Source organism: Balaenoptera ricei, chromosome 5, assembly GCF_028023285.1.
Source record: "Balaenoptera ricei isolate mBalRic1 chromosome 5, mBalRic1.hap2, whole genome shotgun sequence".
Taxonomy (NCBI): Eukaryota; Metazoa; Chordata; class Mammalia; order Artiodactyla; family Balaenopteridae; genus Balaenoptera; species Balaenoptera ricei.
The window spans coordinates 101,964,579-101,980,568 of NC_082643.1; the positions used below are offsets into that span (position 1 = coordinate 101,964,579).

Consider the following 15,990-nt stretch of genomic DNA (forward strand, 5'->3'; position numbering starts at 1 on the left):
ACCCAATGCAGGCAAAAAAACCAAAAAGTTAACAACAAAACTGTTACCAAAAAAAGTATGAGGGTTTTCTTTTCTCCACATCCTTAACAACACTTGTTATTTCTTGCCTTTTTTGATAATAGCCATTCTAACAGGTGTGAGGTGATATCTCATTGTGGTTTTGATTTGCATTTCCCTAATAATTAGTGATCTTAATCATATTTTATCTTTATTTCCAAATCCATATTTACTTAGAATTTTAGTCCTAAGCTCTGAATCTTCAAAATTATGAAATATTGGAAAAAAGTGAAAGAAAACTGACGGATGACTGTTGGATTTGTTGAGATGATAGCAGAGATCCATGGTTTTTTAAATCAGTTTACTTGCTGATCCACTTAGTATTTTCTCATATTCATTAGTGATGAATAAAAATGTTTGGATATTTTTACTCTTTATCCCAACCATTGGCTGTTTTAGTACCTTTTTTACCTCAATCTGACATTTTCCTGTTGATTTATTAAATTTTTATGTTCCTCCTTGTGTTACTTTCCTGTGGTCATTGTAATAAATGACCATAACCTTGGTGCTTAAGACAACATAAATTTATTCTCTCACAGTTTTGGAGGCTGGAAGCCCTATATCAGTGTTCACTGGACTGAAGTCAAGGTGTTGTCAGGCCTGCACTCTCTCTGGAAGCTCCAGGGAGAGAATTAATTCCCAGCCTCTTCCAGCTGCTGGTGGTTGCCAGCATTCCTTGGCATGTGGCTCCATCACTCAAGTCTCTGCTTCTGTGGTCACACTGCCTTCTCTTTTCCTGTCTGGGTCAAACAGAAAACAGGGACTGGGACCTGATATCTTTAGTCTACTATACCTCCCCACCAAATTGCAAGTTCCATGGGAGCAGAGCCCTTGTATGTGTGTGCTCATTGCTCAGAAGAGTTGGGAGCAAGAACGCCTGGCACACAGTAGGCATTCGCTTAGTATTTGTCAAATCAATCATTAATTATAGGGAATCAATTTGAAGACCTTCCTTTAGAGTCGGGAATTTCTGTTTTATTCCAGAAGTCACATCCAATACCATTAGTTGGAATTTTTAGTGAAAGACTCCAGCTCATTTCAGAAAGAATATTCTAATAATGAGGCCTATCTGTCCATAGTCCAAGTTACTTCATGAGGGAATAAACTCCTTGAATCAGGATATATTCCAACAAGGTTTGTTTTGTCACCTGTTAGGGATACTAGAAAAGATATTTTAAAGTTAGGTGGGAAGGCGGTTTTACAGATAGCAGACAGGTTTATCAGACGGGTGTAACTAATCTTACTTCTTTCTATCTAAAGAACCCCAATTTTTTGGGAAATCTCCAGAATTCTTATCTAAGGTTTTTTTTTTTCCCCCGCATCTCGCAGCTTCTGGGATCTTAATTCCCCGACCAGGGATTGAACCCAGACTCTCGGCAGTGAGAATGCGAAGTCCTAACCACTGGACTGCCAGAGAATTCCTTCTAAGCACTTTGTTAAGGTATTAGTTTTAAGACCACTGAAAAAGTTTCCCATTTCTCTTTAATTTTTATATATATATATATATATATATATATATATATATATATATATACATACATATATATATGGCTCCTAGTCTTCAAATCTAATTTTCAACCTGGAATCTTGTGCAAAAGAATGCAATTGGCTTTTTGTTTCATGTAGCAATACTGTCTCAGGGATGAATCCATATCCAAATAAATGATGTCTCTCCATCAAAGCCGTTGTCCAGGAAATTGGTGATTACAAAATGCAAAGTTTGAAACCACACATGAAAGTCACTTAAATGACCTTAACTAAACCTAGTTTTTAGCCAAATATTTGTGCCAGTTGGGATGTTTTTGTCTGCAAGTAACGGAATACATCACTAAAGTACCTTAGATTTATTCCCCATAACAAGAAGCCTGGAGGTAGGGTGTTGAAGGCTGTAGCTGCTCTAAGAATTATGTCCTCACCCAAATAATCACAGCAAAGGAAGGAAGGGGGAGAGCCTTCCTTCTGAGTCTCTTTTTTTCTTTCTTTTCTTCTTTTTTTAAATCAGAGAGGAAAATCTTTCCCAGATGTCTCCCAAAGGACATCCTCTTCTGTCTCATTGGTCAAACTGGGTCACATAACCATTTCCATTAAGAGTGGAAAAGCCAATTGCTGCCACATTAACTGACCTCGTGGACAAGAAGGGGTTAAATCTGTCCTCATTAGAAACAGATTCCTCAACCTAACATTTACAATGGACTTTGCAAAGCTCTTTCACTTAACTTTTTCTTCTAATTCTCATTAACACATCCAGTGATGTAGAAAGTTGTTGTTGGTGGTGGTGGTGGTGGGGAGTAGGGAAAGAACTGGGAACTGGAAGAACTGGAAACAACTGGGTGTCAACTATTGTGGATAACCTTGTCTACAGATGAAGGGACTGAAGCTCTGCATAGGAACCCTGTTTAAGATAACCTGGGTAGAAAGCAGTGATGCTCCAATATGGACCATGTCTAATGGTGACGATGAGGGTGCTTATTATATGCCAGGCATTGTGCTATGTTACTTTACAGTGATTACTTCATTTAATTCTCAACGCTATGAAGGAGGTAGTGCCTCTATTTGATAGATGAGGAAATTGTGGCTCAAGGTCGCACATCTAATAAGCGCAGGTCTGTGATTAGAACTTCAGTGCTGCTGCCAGGGATGGGTACTTCTTTAAACTGTACTGCTTTCCCGTTTGAATTCCCATATTCTTTCCAGGACTACTGCCTCTGAGCTAAGCTTTTTGTGACTTAAGCTTCCTCATCTGTAAAATGAGATAGTTCTGCCTACTTTATAGGGTTCCCATGAGGAGTGAACGTGAATCCACGAAAAGTAATTAACAAGGAGACAAATATAGTAGGCCGGCATTAATATTGTGGAATTTATCTCATTATATTGAAATTTCCAATTATGTCTTTTACCTATGCTACTAGACTGAGATCATCCATCCAGGACAGTATTTCCCAAACTTTTGGGGCTCAAGGCCCCCTCTACACTCTTAAGAATTATTGTGTACCCCAAATAGTTTTTGTTTATGTAAGTTGTAGCTCTCATCACTGCATTGAAATGAATACTGAGAAATGTTTGCTCCCTTAGCTGTCAGAGTGATATACACATCATGCATCCTCTGGAAAACTTCTACGTATACTTGTGAGCGCATGAACGTGAGAAAGGAAAAAATAAATGAATTATTAGGAAAATACTTTTGACTTTGTCGGGACCCTCAGGGTTCCCTGGATCACACTTTGAGAACTGCTGCTCTAGCTTAACTGCTTCGTGAATGATCAGATTCCACTGTTTGGACGAGGAAACCCAAGGTCTGAGGAGGAAACAAGGCAGCACCAGAGCTACGTTCCACGCCTCGCGCCGCCCGGCAGCCTCGCTGCACAGCAGCTACGTCCTTAGCAACCGCCCCCTCCTCCACCACGCCGCCGCTCTTCCCGGGGCGCGAACCCCGGCGCTCACACTGCTCCACAGGCCCTTCCCCTGCGCGCTCCGCCTGGCAACCGGCGTCCCCGGCGCCCTGAGGCAGGCCCTGCCCCGCCGCCTCTCCTCTGTGTCCTCGCTTCCATGGCAACCGCGGCGCGCGGCCATGGCGTCACCCCACCCCCCCTTCCCCCTCCTCGTCGGGTTAAACCATTCGCTTCAGGAACCTTCACAGGGGGAGATGGAAACAAGGGAATTTAATAGAACGTCTGCGCCCTACTCTGTCCCCGTTTTTCTACCTAGCTTAAGTTATACACATACTTTTTTTCTCTTGCCAACTGTCCCTGCGAGTGTGGCGCCGTGTCTCGCCTGCTCGGTTCGAACGCCTCCTCTTCCCAGGCCTGCGGATGGGTCGGCCCGCCAGGAAGGCTGGCGGTCGGCGCGGGTTGGCACAGATGCGGGGAAGCGCGCCCGACGTCGCGCTCAGGGGGCGGGGCTGCGCGGAGGGGGTGGGGAGGTGGGCAAGATGGCTCCCGCCGAGTGATTCTGACCGGATACCTCCGGCTGCCGCTGAGACACCGGGACGGGGGGTGCTGCCCCCACTGCCGCCCTTCTTCTTCTCCCCCGCCCCCAGAGACCCCCTCCTTCCCTTCCTCCTTCTACCTCGGTGGGGAGGGAGGGGAGGTGGGCCTGGTTCCTGGGACAGCATGTCGGACTCTGAGGAGGAGAGCCAGGACCGGCAACTGAAAATCGTCGTGCTGGGGGACGGCACCTCCGGGAAGGTCAGTCCTCGAGCGGGCCCGCCGTGCCAGGCCTGCAGGAACCCCGGCGCGGCCCTGGCGCCCCCCAGCCTCCTCCCCGCCCCTCGGCGTCGCCTTATGTCCCCGAGCCCCGGGGCGTCTGGGCTTGGGCCCGCGAGGTCGTGGCCTGGGGTTCGACACTAATAGGCGCTTGGTGAGGTCCGTCGAGAGCTGTCCAGCTCCTCTTAAATTAAAAAAAAAAAAAAAAAAAAAAAGTCCTTGCCTAACCCCTGCCTGGATCGCGAACTCCTACTTCTTCAAGACACGAGCCAGTATCGCCTCCCTGGGAAGCTTTCCAGCTTCTCGCCTCTGAGGACTGGCAAGGATCTGCCAAGGCATCTTACCTCTTTTTACTTTAGTCCAGGTCGCACTTTGCTCCTTTCCCCCCGTTTACCGTTTCTGATGGCTCCACTGTACTGGGAGCTCCCAAGAACTTGACGCTGGAATCAGATTCCCTGGGTGAGAGAATTGGGGCTCCATCACTTACTGGTCGGATCATTGGAGGGCAAATTGCTATCCTGTTTGTACTTCATCTGTAAGATGGGTATATTGATAGGGATCTCCTCGAAGGGTGAAGTGTGCAAATCCACATTAAATATGAAAATCTACATAAAGCTTTCATAACATGGTGTGCACTCAGTAAACGTTAGTTGCTGTTTTAGAGCATCATATCTGTTCATCTCTGTTCCCAGCACAGCACCTGTCAACACAAACATTCATTCAACAAATATCTATTGAACTCCTATTCTGGGCTGGATGCTGAGGGCAGAGCTGCTAGCATGACAGAGGGGATCATGGCCTTAAAGTCTGTCTTTCAGTGACAGTTGGTTGAATGAATGAGAGTGAGTGCGTGAGAATATCTGGCAGCCAGTCCCCTTACCTCGTAGGCAGAGGTCTTTAACCCAGGGTTGTGGAGCTCCTGAGATGGAATAAACGTTGCCCGGTGCTTGCTCTTTGGAGATGGTCCTTAAGACTTAAAGGGTTCTTGATCCACGCCCCAAATAAGGTGAAGAGCCTCTGCCCGGCCAACCTTCACACCTGTCGCTCCTATCAATGGCGCCAACACTGTTTCTGGGAATATTGTTAGCGTTTGTCTCCTTTCTTCCATCCGCTTTCCCAACTAGAGGCTTCAGAAACGCTGGTTATTATTGTTACCAGTTTACCGTTTTCGGCTTCACGTTTTCGTGTTCCTGGTGTAGTTTGGACCCTGGTTCCTATGGTGACGACTGCTCGATACATCTTCCCTGGCAGTTGGCACTGCACAGCTGCTCCTGTCTTTCGTTCTGAGATTTGAGTTCCTAGGGCCCTAGGGAAAGGTGTCATTCATATGCAGGATTTGGAGGATTCTTGTTAATTTCTTTCTTGCCATCCCTGATATTTTGTTATTGATTGTTATTATTGAGGAAAAACAACAATATGCTTTGATTACTTTTAAACATTTTGAGGAAGAAAAGAACTTGGGATCACTTTTCTTTATAAAGTATTAATTATGACTTTTTGTACACTTGTAACAACTTTTTGAATGGATGAGTTGTTTTAAATGAATCAGCATTGTTTCTAACACCCTTATTCAGTAAAAATTTTAAGTTCATTTTTATAGTTTTTTCATCATTCGTATTTTCTTTTGAATGTCTTCTAATTTTTCATTTCCTAAATCTTTTTATGGTCAACTCATAACTGAATTTATTTCCTGTTTAAAACTATAGTGACTGTCTATAACACTAATACACTTATAAAAAGACACAAAAATTGTCCATTATCCTACATTCTATCGTAATTCTTTAAATTTTTGTTAATTTATTTCCCAGTATTCATCCATTATCATACATGTATTTCTCTGTTGAAATTTGTTCATAATTCCTATCTAGGTTTTTCATCTAGGCTGTCATACATTTTCCTCTTGTTACTAATTTAGTGTGAATAATTATGATTTTTCATCTCTGTCAAAAATTTTATCTAGTGTACAACAAAGCATATGTTTTTCCTTCTATATTATTGAATTAGGATTATCATTCTGCTTCAGAGGATAACAGTGATACTGTTTATGGCGTTCTGATTTAGTCTTTGTCATCTTGACTAATCTATTTTAAAATTGTAAAGATTTTTTTCTGCCAGAAATTTCTGGATACCAGCATCAGAAATCTAACCTTTTTTCATTATTCATACATCAGCTTTTGTTTTTTTCCATACCCTATTCAGTTTTCAGATTATTGCCATATTATTGGCAGCTACCAACATTCCCATTCTATTTCTTTTATTGTCCTTTTCTATTATGAATTCAGCCTCTCTTTCATTCTTGCTTGTAGCCTGATTTAACACCTGGCCATTTTTTCTAGTATCAGTTTTTCTTGCTAGTTCTAACTCAGGGCATGTTTATACACCCTTACAAAAGCAAGAGAATATTGAGATAACCACTAACAGTTTATTCAAGAGAAATTTAGCTCCTCCTGCTATTAACACGTGTTTCTATTTCTTTCCTGTTTTGAGTCATACTTAGGATTTTATTATATACTTAAGATTTTTTTTGAGGCAAAATATTCTTTTATGGTGTCTTTTCAGTATTAGTAAATGTAGTATGGTTAAAAATTGTTAGCAGAAGTTCACCAAACAAAAAAACTATAAAGAATCAGAAAAAAAAGTTACAGATATGAAAGATGGTTGTTCTCTTCATAATTGTTTAAAAAGGGTATTTATACAATGACTTCTGAGAAATTATTGAATGAGAAAGATAGCGTAATATCTAGATAATTGAAGAGGATGTGCCTCCTTCCCACTGATTCAGTTGATTCTCTGTTTAATTTTTATAGTGAGATGTCTGGAGATGGTATAAGAACCCATTTTAATATTCTTTGTTCGCAATGACCTATACTTTTGACAGATTGTACTCTATTCCAATTGAAAATTCTAGCTTTATGTTTGCCTCAAAAGTGTGAGGCTTTCAAATTCTAGAAGTCCGATTTTTAGGAAAAGAAACACTAAGCTGAAGTTACATGTGCCTTGAGTTTCTCTTAGACTTATAAAAGTGTTTCAGCCATCCATATATTAAACATTTTGAAATATCTGTAATAGTATAAGTAGTGTTAATTATTTTTCTCTAGAACTCTGAGCCTCTTCACAGATGATTTTGTGCTCTAAGTTAAATAAGCTCAATGGCATAAACAAGGCTAAATGAAAAAAGATTTAAAAAGGAATGCTTACTTTTTTTTTTTTCTAATGTCTTAGTTTTTATATTATCAAGCAAGCCAAATGAATTTTCATTTTGGTGTAGTGAGTTTATTTCTCGGAGTCTAGCAGAACATCTTTCTTATGGTGCTCAATAAATATTTGACCAAATATTTTAGTGGTTTCTTACAAATGCTGAGTATTTAAATATTAAAAGAATTGGAGTTAGTGTGTGCAAATTGCCATTTATATGAAAAATATGGTTCTTATGTCAAAGGAATTTTAGGTCTTTTTGTTTAAAGGAATTGAAGTTTGGCCAAGTTTTCTTTTGCACTACTGTACTTATGTTGTAATTAATTATAGTAAGCTATCTTGGAAATTTTATCTTAGTTTTCATTATTTAGGAGTTGACATCTAATTTTAACTTTTAAAATAAGAAAGAGCTATTTTTCCTTAACTTTAGGAATCTGTCTTGAAGAGCATAAAAGCTTCATGAAACTCCCTTTCTCTTCTTTTTGGGGAAGTTTACAAATAAATAAATAATGCATTTAAAATGTTTAAGAAGCTTTTGAGTTATTGAGTTATTTCAGTTGTTACTAGATTATTCTTTTGCTTTGGTAAGAAATGGTACCCTAAGGAAACTCTAGAGTTTTGAATGTAACTTAGAGTTGTTATTTAAAAAATGTAGATATATATTTGTTCTGGTTATAGTATTCTTTTGACTTTTAAGCTTTATGGTTCTTGGATGGAATATATTTATTTTTGTCTGCTTAATATTAATCTTAAAAATACCAACTTCTTAATTTAAAAGATAAATATTATCAGTCATTTTATAGAATCATTTTCATTTAACATTTAAAAAAAATAAATTTATTTATTTATTTATATTTTATTTTTGGTTGTGTTGGGTCTTTGTTGTGGTACGGTGGCTTCTCTTGTTGTGGAGCACGGACTCTAGGTGCGTGGGCTCAGTAGTTGTGGCACGCAGGCTCTAGAGCGCAGGCTCAGTAGTTGTGGCGTACGGGCTTAGTTGCTTCATGGCATGTGGGATCTTCCCGGACCAGGGCTCGAACCCGTGTCCCCTGCACTGGCAGGCGGATTCCCAACCACTGCGCCACCAGGGAAGTACAACATTTTTAATGTAGAGAAAAATTAAACATGTTTCTTGGGGGGGAAAAAGAAAGGAAATTCTATAAACAGGCTTTCCTCTCCTTAATTAGTTCTACTTCTTATTGGCTGAGGGCACAAACTACTCAGATGTTTAGCCTCAGAAATGAAACATCTCTGAAAGTTGTATTGAACTGATATATAGGGACATATAAGATTCAGATCTTTGATCATGTTGTTTTAGTTTTCTCTGTTGATAATTCTCATATTCTAATTTCCAGCAAGGAGTAGGGAGCTTGACAATCAGGGGATTTAAAGAGATTTAGCCGATTAGTCTGTTGTTGCCACTGATAGCTGGTTGGCAAGTGAAATTTACCTAGTGGAATGTTAAGTTCCTCTTCCCCTTGTAACTGATTAGTACTGCTTAAAGTTGCTTGATGGATTAATGGGAGTATAAATATTAAGATTACTTAATAAGATTTAGTAGTGATTTTATGTTTACATTTCTAAAACAAAGACATTAATTTTGATATTCTGTGCATCAATTTTTTAGACCTCCTTAGCTACGTGTTTTGCTCAAGAAACTTTTGGGAAACAGTACAAACAAACTATAGGACTGGATTTCTTTTTGAGAAGAATAATGTTGCCAGGTAAGAGACTAAAACGTCTTAACATAGAAAATTGTCCATATCTGACAATAAGAGACATAAGCAGAAATGTGTAAAATAAATTTTGGGGCTGTTTGTATGTGAAAATATATGTAATCAGTAAATCTATCTTAGGGAGGTTAACTTTCATCAGCATCTACCATGAAGACATACTGTCCATGTGTGTAAGGAAAAAGTTTATATCCTCCCCACTCTCCCACTGTTTTTGACCACTGCACATTTTTTGAGGATAAACAATAGTTGCTTATAAAATTCTAAAGTTAAAAACAAAATCAAATGCCATATAATTATCAACAGGTATTGTATGAACTAAATGTGAGAAGACTGGAAAGGATTATTTTTTTAAATATTATTTTGATTAACCTCTGCTTCAGTTTTTTGTTTGAGAGAAAGTTGGAACAGAAGTATAATGTAGCTATGGAACTTCTGTGCTCTAATATGTGAATGCTGTTTTATGCAAGGCAGCATGAAATTGCTGGTATTTAATAGACCACTAAAATTTAGGGTCCCTAGGCACTCATAAAAATACAGTTTGAGCATTCAAGATGTTTCAGTTCACCATGCAAAGAAACTATTTAGATGCCAGTTGCAGCACATTTTGTGGGAAATACAGGGAAATAATAACAAAAAAAGAGTGGTTTCTGTTTTAAGTTAGTTTCTGAACAATTGGGGCTTTAAAATGCTCTGTCTATTCACTTGTGCTTAAATTATATGTTTAAAGTATTTTATTAAAAGCAGTTTATCTTGATTGACTTCATAAACTAGTCCATCTTTCTCCTCTCTGAGGAAACACATTTGAATAAAAACAGTTGCAAGTGTAGTGTCAGATTCATGTACTGGAACGTGAGTGATACAGTGGGAAGCGGTTTAATAAATTATAATATTTTTGAAATACATTAACCTCTCAAATACTACATCTATCAGACAACTCTCTATGAATGTTTTAGAACAGCTAATAAAAACTCTTGGTAATTGAAGGTATTCTGTATACTTAACTAGTAATATACTCTCTTATATTTTGTGATGGTTGGTATTCGGCTACCAATGAAAAATAAATTAGAAGATATAGCTTAAGAGAAGAATTCCATTTTGCCATTACTGAGTTATTATTCAGAAAGAGATTTAATGAGAAACGTGTATTTTGTTTCATTTGTATTTTCTTTTAATGTATTCAAAACTGAAAATCTCATTTTTATTATTCTCACTCTTATGGATAGGTTAATACTGCTTTCAGAATATTTACAACAGTCACTAGTAGAATACATGTACAAATCACATAATATACATACTGAAAACTTATTTTGCAACAGTTTTTTCAGAGATGCCAGTTGTACACAGAGAGCCTCAAAGTGTATTTAATTACTGACTGTTTTGTTTTCGATGCTAATTAGCAAAAGCACTAACTTTCTATATTATTAATATTGTTTAATTTTTCTGATTTTTCAGTTCAAAGACTTAAATAAAGGAGCAAGCACCTACTCAAACATTAAAAACATTTTAAGACTGGTTTTAGACATTTTATATATGTAAAATATATGATGATTTCTGATTTTTTGCACAATACTACCGATTTTTAAATTTTGATGACTTTGTAAAAAATATTTGGTATTTTTGAAATCCAAATTTATAATATGATATTTTAGAGTTAGAAAGTACTTAGGTTAAAAATGACATTAGGAAATATATACTCTTAATGAATATATATTTTAATTTTCCTGATTAAGGTTTTATTTTGATGGGCAGAGTTCCAGAAAAAAATCTTTTTTTATAAAACGGCAGTTGGTTTTATTCTATTTAATGGACTCAAAATTGTGGTAGAAGTTTCAGTAAGAAAAAATTGTTTTAATGTAACTTGATTTTATATTAATAGGTACATTAAGAAATGAGGTTAATAAATTAAAAGGTTTATAGTATACCCTTTATATACTTTAACTTTAATTTTAATTCACTGTGTCCAAGGATTAATATTTGTATCATTTGCTAAAACATTACAGGCAGCATTAATTGAATTTATGGTACAGCAGCATAGGAGGCAAATCTAATATTTGTTAGTATTCTAGTAAGTCTTCTGTCCATTCAGATTGTTAGAGGTGTAATACCTCCTGTTCATCTATTGACATTCTCTTCATGCAAGTTTTCAAGGTCATTACTCTGCAAATACTCATCCATGTTAGTATATTTCATGATCTGGTATGCTGTATAGTCTGGATGCAACCACTGTGCAGATTTTACTGCTTAAAATAGTGTATCTGTTAGAGATTCTGCTGATAGAGCTTCTTAAGAGCCTTAGTCAAAATACTTTCAGGAAGCTTGTGGGTACAGTCAGTAAACAGCGTTCTACTGTGAAAAGGATTTCTAAGTCTTTAGTACAAGAAGTGGGCAGACTTGTGTTTTTAGTTCCATCTTGACTATGCAGCACTTTAAGTAAGGTTAACCAAGGCACCAAGTGTACTTTTACAAGGTCACTGTTGAATCCTCTTGGTGGCTTTGATTCATACCAAAAGCAACTTACCTGTATTTTGTCACCTCATTTATTTATTTTTTTCCCTAGTTAAATGTCATTGCTTACAGAAGAGCAGGAATTTTCTAGTATTTTGCATTTGGGATTAGATTACTGACAGTTTCCTCCTTAACATTCTTTATTAGTTAGAAATTTATATTAGATGGATTCTTGGTTTTAAAAAAATTTTCAATGTTGATTATTTGAAAATTCTTATGTAGCTTTATAGGCATGTCATTTTGAAAATATACTGGAAGCCTTCATATGTTTTTGCTTGCAAAAACTAAAAGGAATATTAATTTGAATTCTATATTATTTTGTTTCCCAAATAGGGAACTCCCATTTATTTTTATTTTTATGTGTTAATAAGCCTAAAATTCAAATGTGGAAGTTAAAAATACTTTTCTAGATACATGAAATAACTATGAAGTTAATATCATTTGTTGAAGCTATAACGATAGCAAAAGTTTGTTTATTTTTTGGCTAGCATTGTGTATTAGTGGGTTATTAGTATTGCATAGCTATTTTTATCTGAGGCACTAGAATATGTGTATTAAAGAAAAACAAGCCAAGAACAACAAACAGTGTTTATTTGGAAAAGTATGGATTTAAAAAATATCCTCAACACACAAATATAAACCTCTCAGGTGGGAGATAGTTATAAACGATTTAGAGTCAGTCTTGAAATGATGTAGTCAGAATTTGAAAACATGTAATGAAGATCATGTTTCTAAAGTTACAGATAGGATAAGATCTAAATATCATAACTAAGTATCAGAACTTAAAGGAAAAAAGCTTCATATTTCTTGATATGAAGTTAAGTGATAGGATTTATTGAACTTGAAGAAAATGGGATTAAATGCCCTTTATTAAAAGTTGCCTAAAATCTTACTTAAAAAAGTTAATATTGTTGAGTACTGTTTTTTGAAGTAAACAAGTAACTAAAGAATTTTGAGAGTAAAATGAACAGAGTACTGCCTGTTTATCTAGGGGCTTCTGAAACTTTTTGATAAACTTACAGTGTCGACTAGCCCTTTCTCACCTGCTTAATTTGAGACAGCATTGTAGGAGAATGAATTTTGAGTATCGAAAAATTTAGATTTTTTAAGATATTGGGTTTACACAAGTTGTTGGGGAAGTCTTAGTGTGTGACATTTTGGTTTTTTTATTCATAGACCTTTAAGAACATTTCTGTCATTACTCTGTGAGCGTTGAGAGTGTGTATATTTGGGAATGATGATGGGTGATGAACTTTAGTAGCTCTCATTAATGCTAATGAAAGTTGCTCATGTAAATCCTCTGCAGGTTGGCAGATGGAACAGACCTACATCCAAATAATGGAAAGATTGTAATACAGACCCAACAAGACTTAGAGTTCAGGGTAAAACTTGGCTGGTTAATCCAGTGTCATACTTTCTTTTCAGCTGCAACACTGAATGGTGTGACTAACATTCTCCAGTTTTAGTGTTTTGCATTGGCATAAAAATTCATATCTATATAATCCTTTTCTGGTTTGTATTTGAAGTGAGACTAGTTTCTTAGTGTCTAAGTTTTTGAGTTTTCCTGATTTGCAAATCATTCAGAAAGATACATTTTTGGTGTGGGAGCTCATTTTGAAGGTACTAGTTGAGATTTTGTCTACCTTTGGAGAAAACTGCATAATTTTATTAGGAGAAATAGTTTGAAATGTTAAACTGCAAAGCATATTGAACTTGATCTTTAAATTTTGTAATTGCATTGATAATAGAGAATAACTTATAATTTTTTAACAAGTAAATATTTGGCAAAATGGACAAAAGAATTTTAAAGATCCTCGTCTCTGCGCGAGGGCCCCCTCCAGTTGCGGCGAGCGGGGGCCACTCCCCATCGCGGTGCGCGGGCCTCCCACCACCGCGGCCTCTCCCGCTGCGGAGCACGGGCTCCAGACGCGCAGGCCCAGCAGCTGCGGCCCACGGGCCCAGTTGCTCCGCGGCATGCGGGATCCCCCCAGACCAGGGCCCGAACCCGCGTCCCCCGCACCGGAAGGCGGACTCCCAACCACTGCGCCACCAGGGAAGCCCTGTGGGACCATTTTTGTAGTCTATTAGTAATCTGTGAGTTTTAGAACCTATGGAGTTTAGAACTTACAGGAAAATTCATTATGTGCAATAAGGTACATTAGTATATAAAGTTCACTTTTAATTTTTAAATTATGTATCTTACTCCACATATAAGTGCTTTATTGTTTTATGCTCTGTTTAAGAAAAAAAATTCTTTAAGGTTAAAGAAGTTTGTGAATTAAAGCTTTCTTTATTTTCTTTTGTTTTGAAGGTGATTATAAATGTGGTTTCATGGAAATGGGGTAAAGTGTAAATCTAAATTTCCCACTGTTATCTCTTTTGACAACATTATTTCACAATTCCAAATATGTGACCATGTGAACATGCAGAATAAAAGACAAATTAGGTTCAGAGTTTATCACTGTGACTTAATGTTCTGTGAAACTGTATTCAATTGTTATATTGTTCCTTAACTTTTTTTGTATTCTTATTTTTATATTCATTGTTTTATATTCTAGGAAACTTGAATGTTACTCTTCAAGTTTGGGACATAGGAGGGCAGACAATAGGAGGCAAGATGTTGGATAAATATATCTATGGAGCACAGGTATGAAACGAATTGTCTGATTATTCCAGTGCTGAAGATACTCTCCTTACAAACACACAAGCAGGTACACACACACATACATGCTCTTTCTACCTTGATTTTTATCTGGTATGTAGGGAGACTGATTTTACATTTGTGCTAATCCTTTGATTTCATCCTCCACCAAAATCATGTTTGGAATGATTTGGGTCAGGGAACTGGATGACTCTAATAGCTTTCATATGCTACTTATATTACTAATACTATTGTCAGCAGTTGAATACATGCAGTGATAAATGATATTTTGATATTTAGTAACTGATTTGGTTCTGTGGACTACTTACAGAATACGTAAATTGAATGATAAATATTAGAGAGGAAAATTTAATTTCATTTTAAGTTGCAAGGACAAAAAACATACATATATGCCTATATATTTTTGTGCCGTGAATTAGTCTAGTAAATATTTATAGTTCTTCAGATTTAACAAATATATCAATATATTGTATCAGCAAACTAAATATGACTAATTATATATATGAAGCACATACAGCATTTTAACATGATAGTCATGTGTGGTATCTTTTCAGAAGAAAATCTGTGTAGAGTAAGAAAAACCACTTGAATGATTATATAACAAAAATTCTTTGGTACATTAGCTTATATAGACATAATTTATAAGTTTTAAAATTAAATTATACAAATAGAAAATTTGCATAGTAGTAATTAATATACTTAACAAATTAATTATTGACATGCTGTTTATTTTTGCTTTTTCTTCTACTTTGAGTTAGTGTGTATCTTTCATATGATCATGAGGTATTGGGGGGGATAATATTCATAATCCTCATTTAGTTTTTTATTGGAATTCGATATTTTAAGTCGAGAATCATAACTTGGTTATGTGGAGCTGGGTTGCTCATAAGAAATGAATCTAGAAGATGATGACAGAATATTAAGCACTCTGCTGTATGAAGTTTGATACTTAACAAATACCATTGCCTTAATTTTGAATGGAAAATAGATTCTGAATTATAAAATATTCAGAGAAGGATGAGGCTCATATGGTTCTTAATCACATATAAAGGCCCTAGGGTTTTGTTTTTTGCGTTATCGATATATAGATTTGGCTCTGAGACCCTTCTTTGCCTCTTCTTCTACGTTGTTCTTTGTCTCCTGGAAAATATTTCTGCTCACTTAACATTTTCACTTGTGACCATATGACTTAATATTTTATGACTGTTCGTTTTTCTCTTAAAAAATATGTCTCAGATTTTTGTGTCTGGCTTTTTCATTGTTGTGTGTTTCTGTTTTAAACTGATTATGTTTAAAGTAGATATTAAGCTAAAGAGAAATTGCTGGACAGAGATTTGTGGGAAGCCACAGTCCTTGTTTCATTCACCTAGTTGGTAAAATGGGATTTGAAAATAACAATCTCTTTCCTCTTTGCTCCATTGAAATCTATCTTCATGGACACATATTGGATTTAAAAAAAATGAAAACTAGATTAGTCAAGCTTCTAATGATATTTGACTCTGAATGTCAAATAGAATAGCTTTTTATGGTTTATAGATATACCTAAAGTTAGTGGAGAATGGGAAGTTTTTATGCATTTCAGAGTAAATAATAATATAACATTCAATTAATACATTTTTTTCACTTAAAAATT

The 15,990-nt window shown here is 36.5% G+C and overlaps 1 protein-coding gene and 1 long non-coding RNA gene across 3 annotated transcripts in view; one reads left to right on the plus strand and one right to left on the minus strand.

Annotated features, from left to right (window-relative positions):
- Nucleotides 1-566: 566 nt before the first annotated feature.
- On the minus strand, nt 567-3,865 carry LOC132366583 (uncharacterized). The gene is made up of 2 exons (XR_009503471.1): nt 3,781-3,865; nt 567-797 (listed from the first exon to the last, which is right to left on the minus strand). It is a non-coding gene; the product is annotated as an uncharacterized LOC132366583 (long non-coding RNA).
- Nucleotides 3,866-3,959: 94 nt separating this feature from the next.
- Nucleotides 3,960-15,990, plus strand: part of RAB28 (RAB28, member RAS oncogene family) — a 99,533-nt gene continuing 87,502 nt past the window's right edge. For both annotated transcript variants that reach the window (XM_059924175.1, XM_059924176.1), the window contains exons 1-3: nt 3,960-4,241; nt 9,082-9,178; nt 14,254-14,342. In XM_059924175.1, the coding sequence (XP_059780158.1) occupies nt 4,167-4,241; nt 9,082-9,178; nt 14,254-14,342 (261 nt within the window). In that variant the 5' untranslated portion in view covers nt 3,960-4,166. The remainder of the gene's footprint in view (nt 4,242-9,081; nt 9,179-14,253; nt 14,343-15,990) is intronic.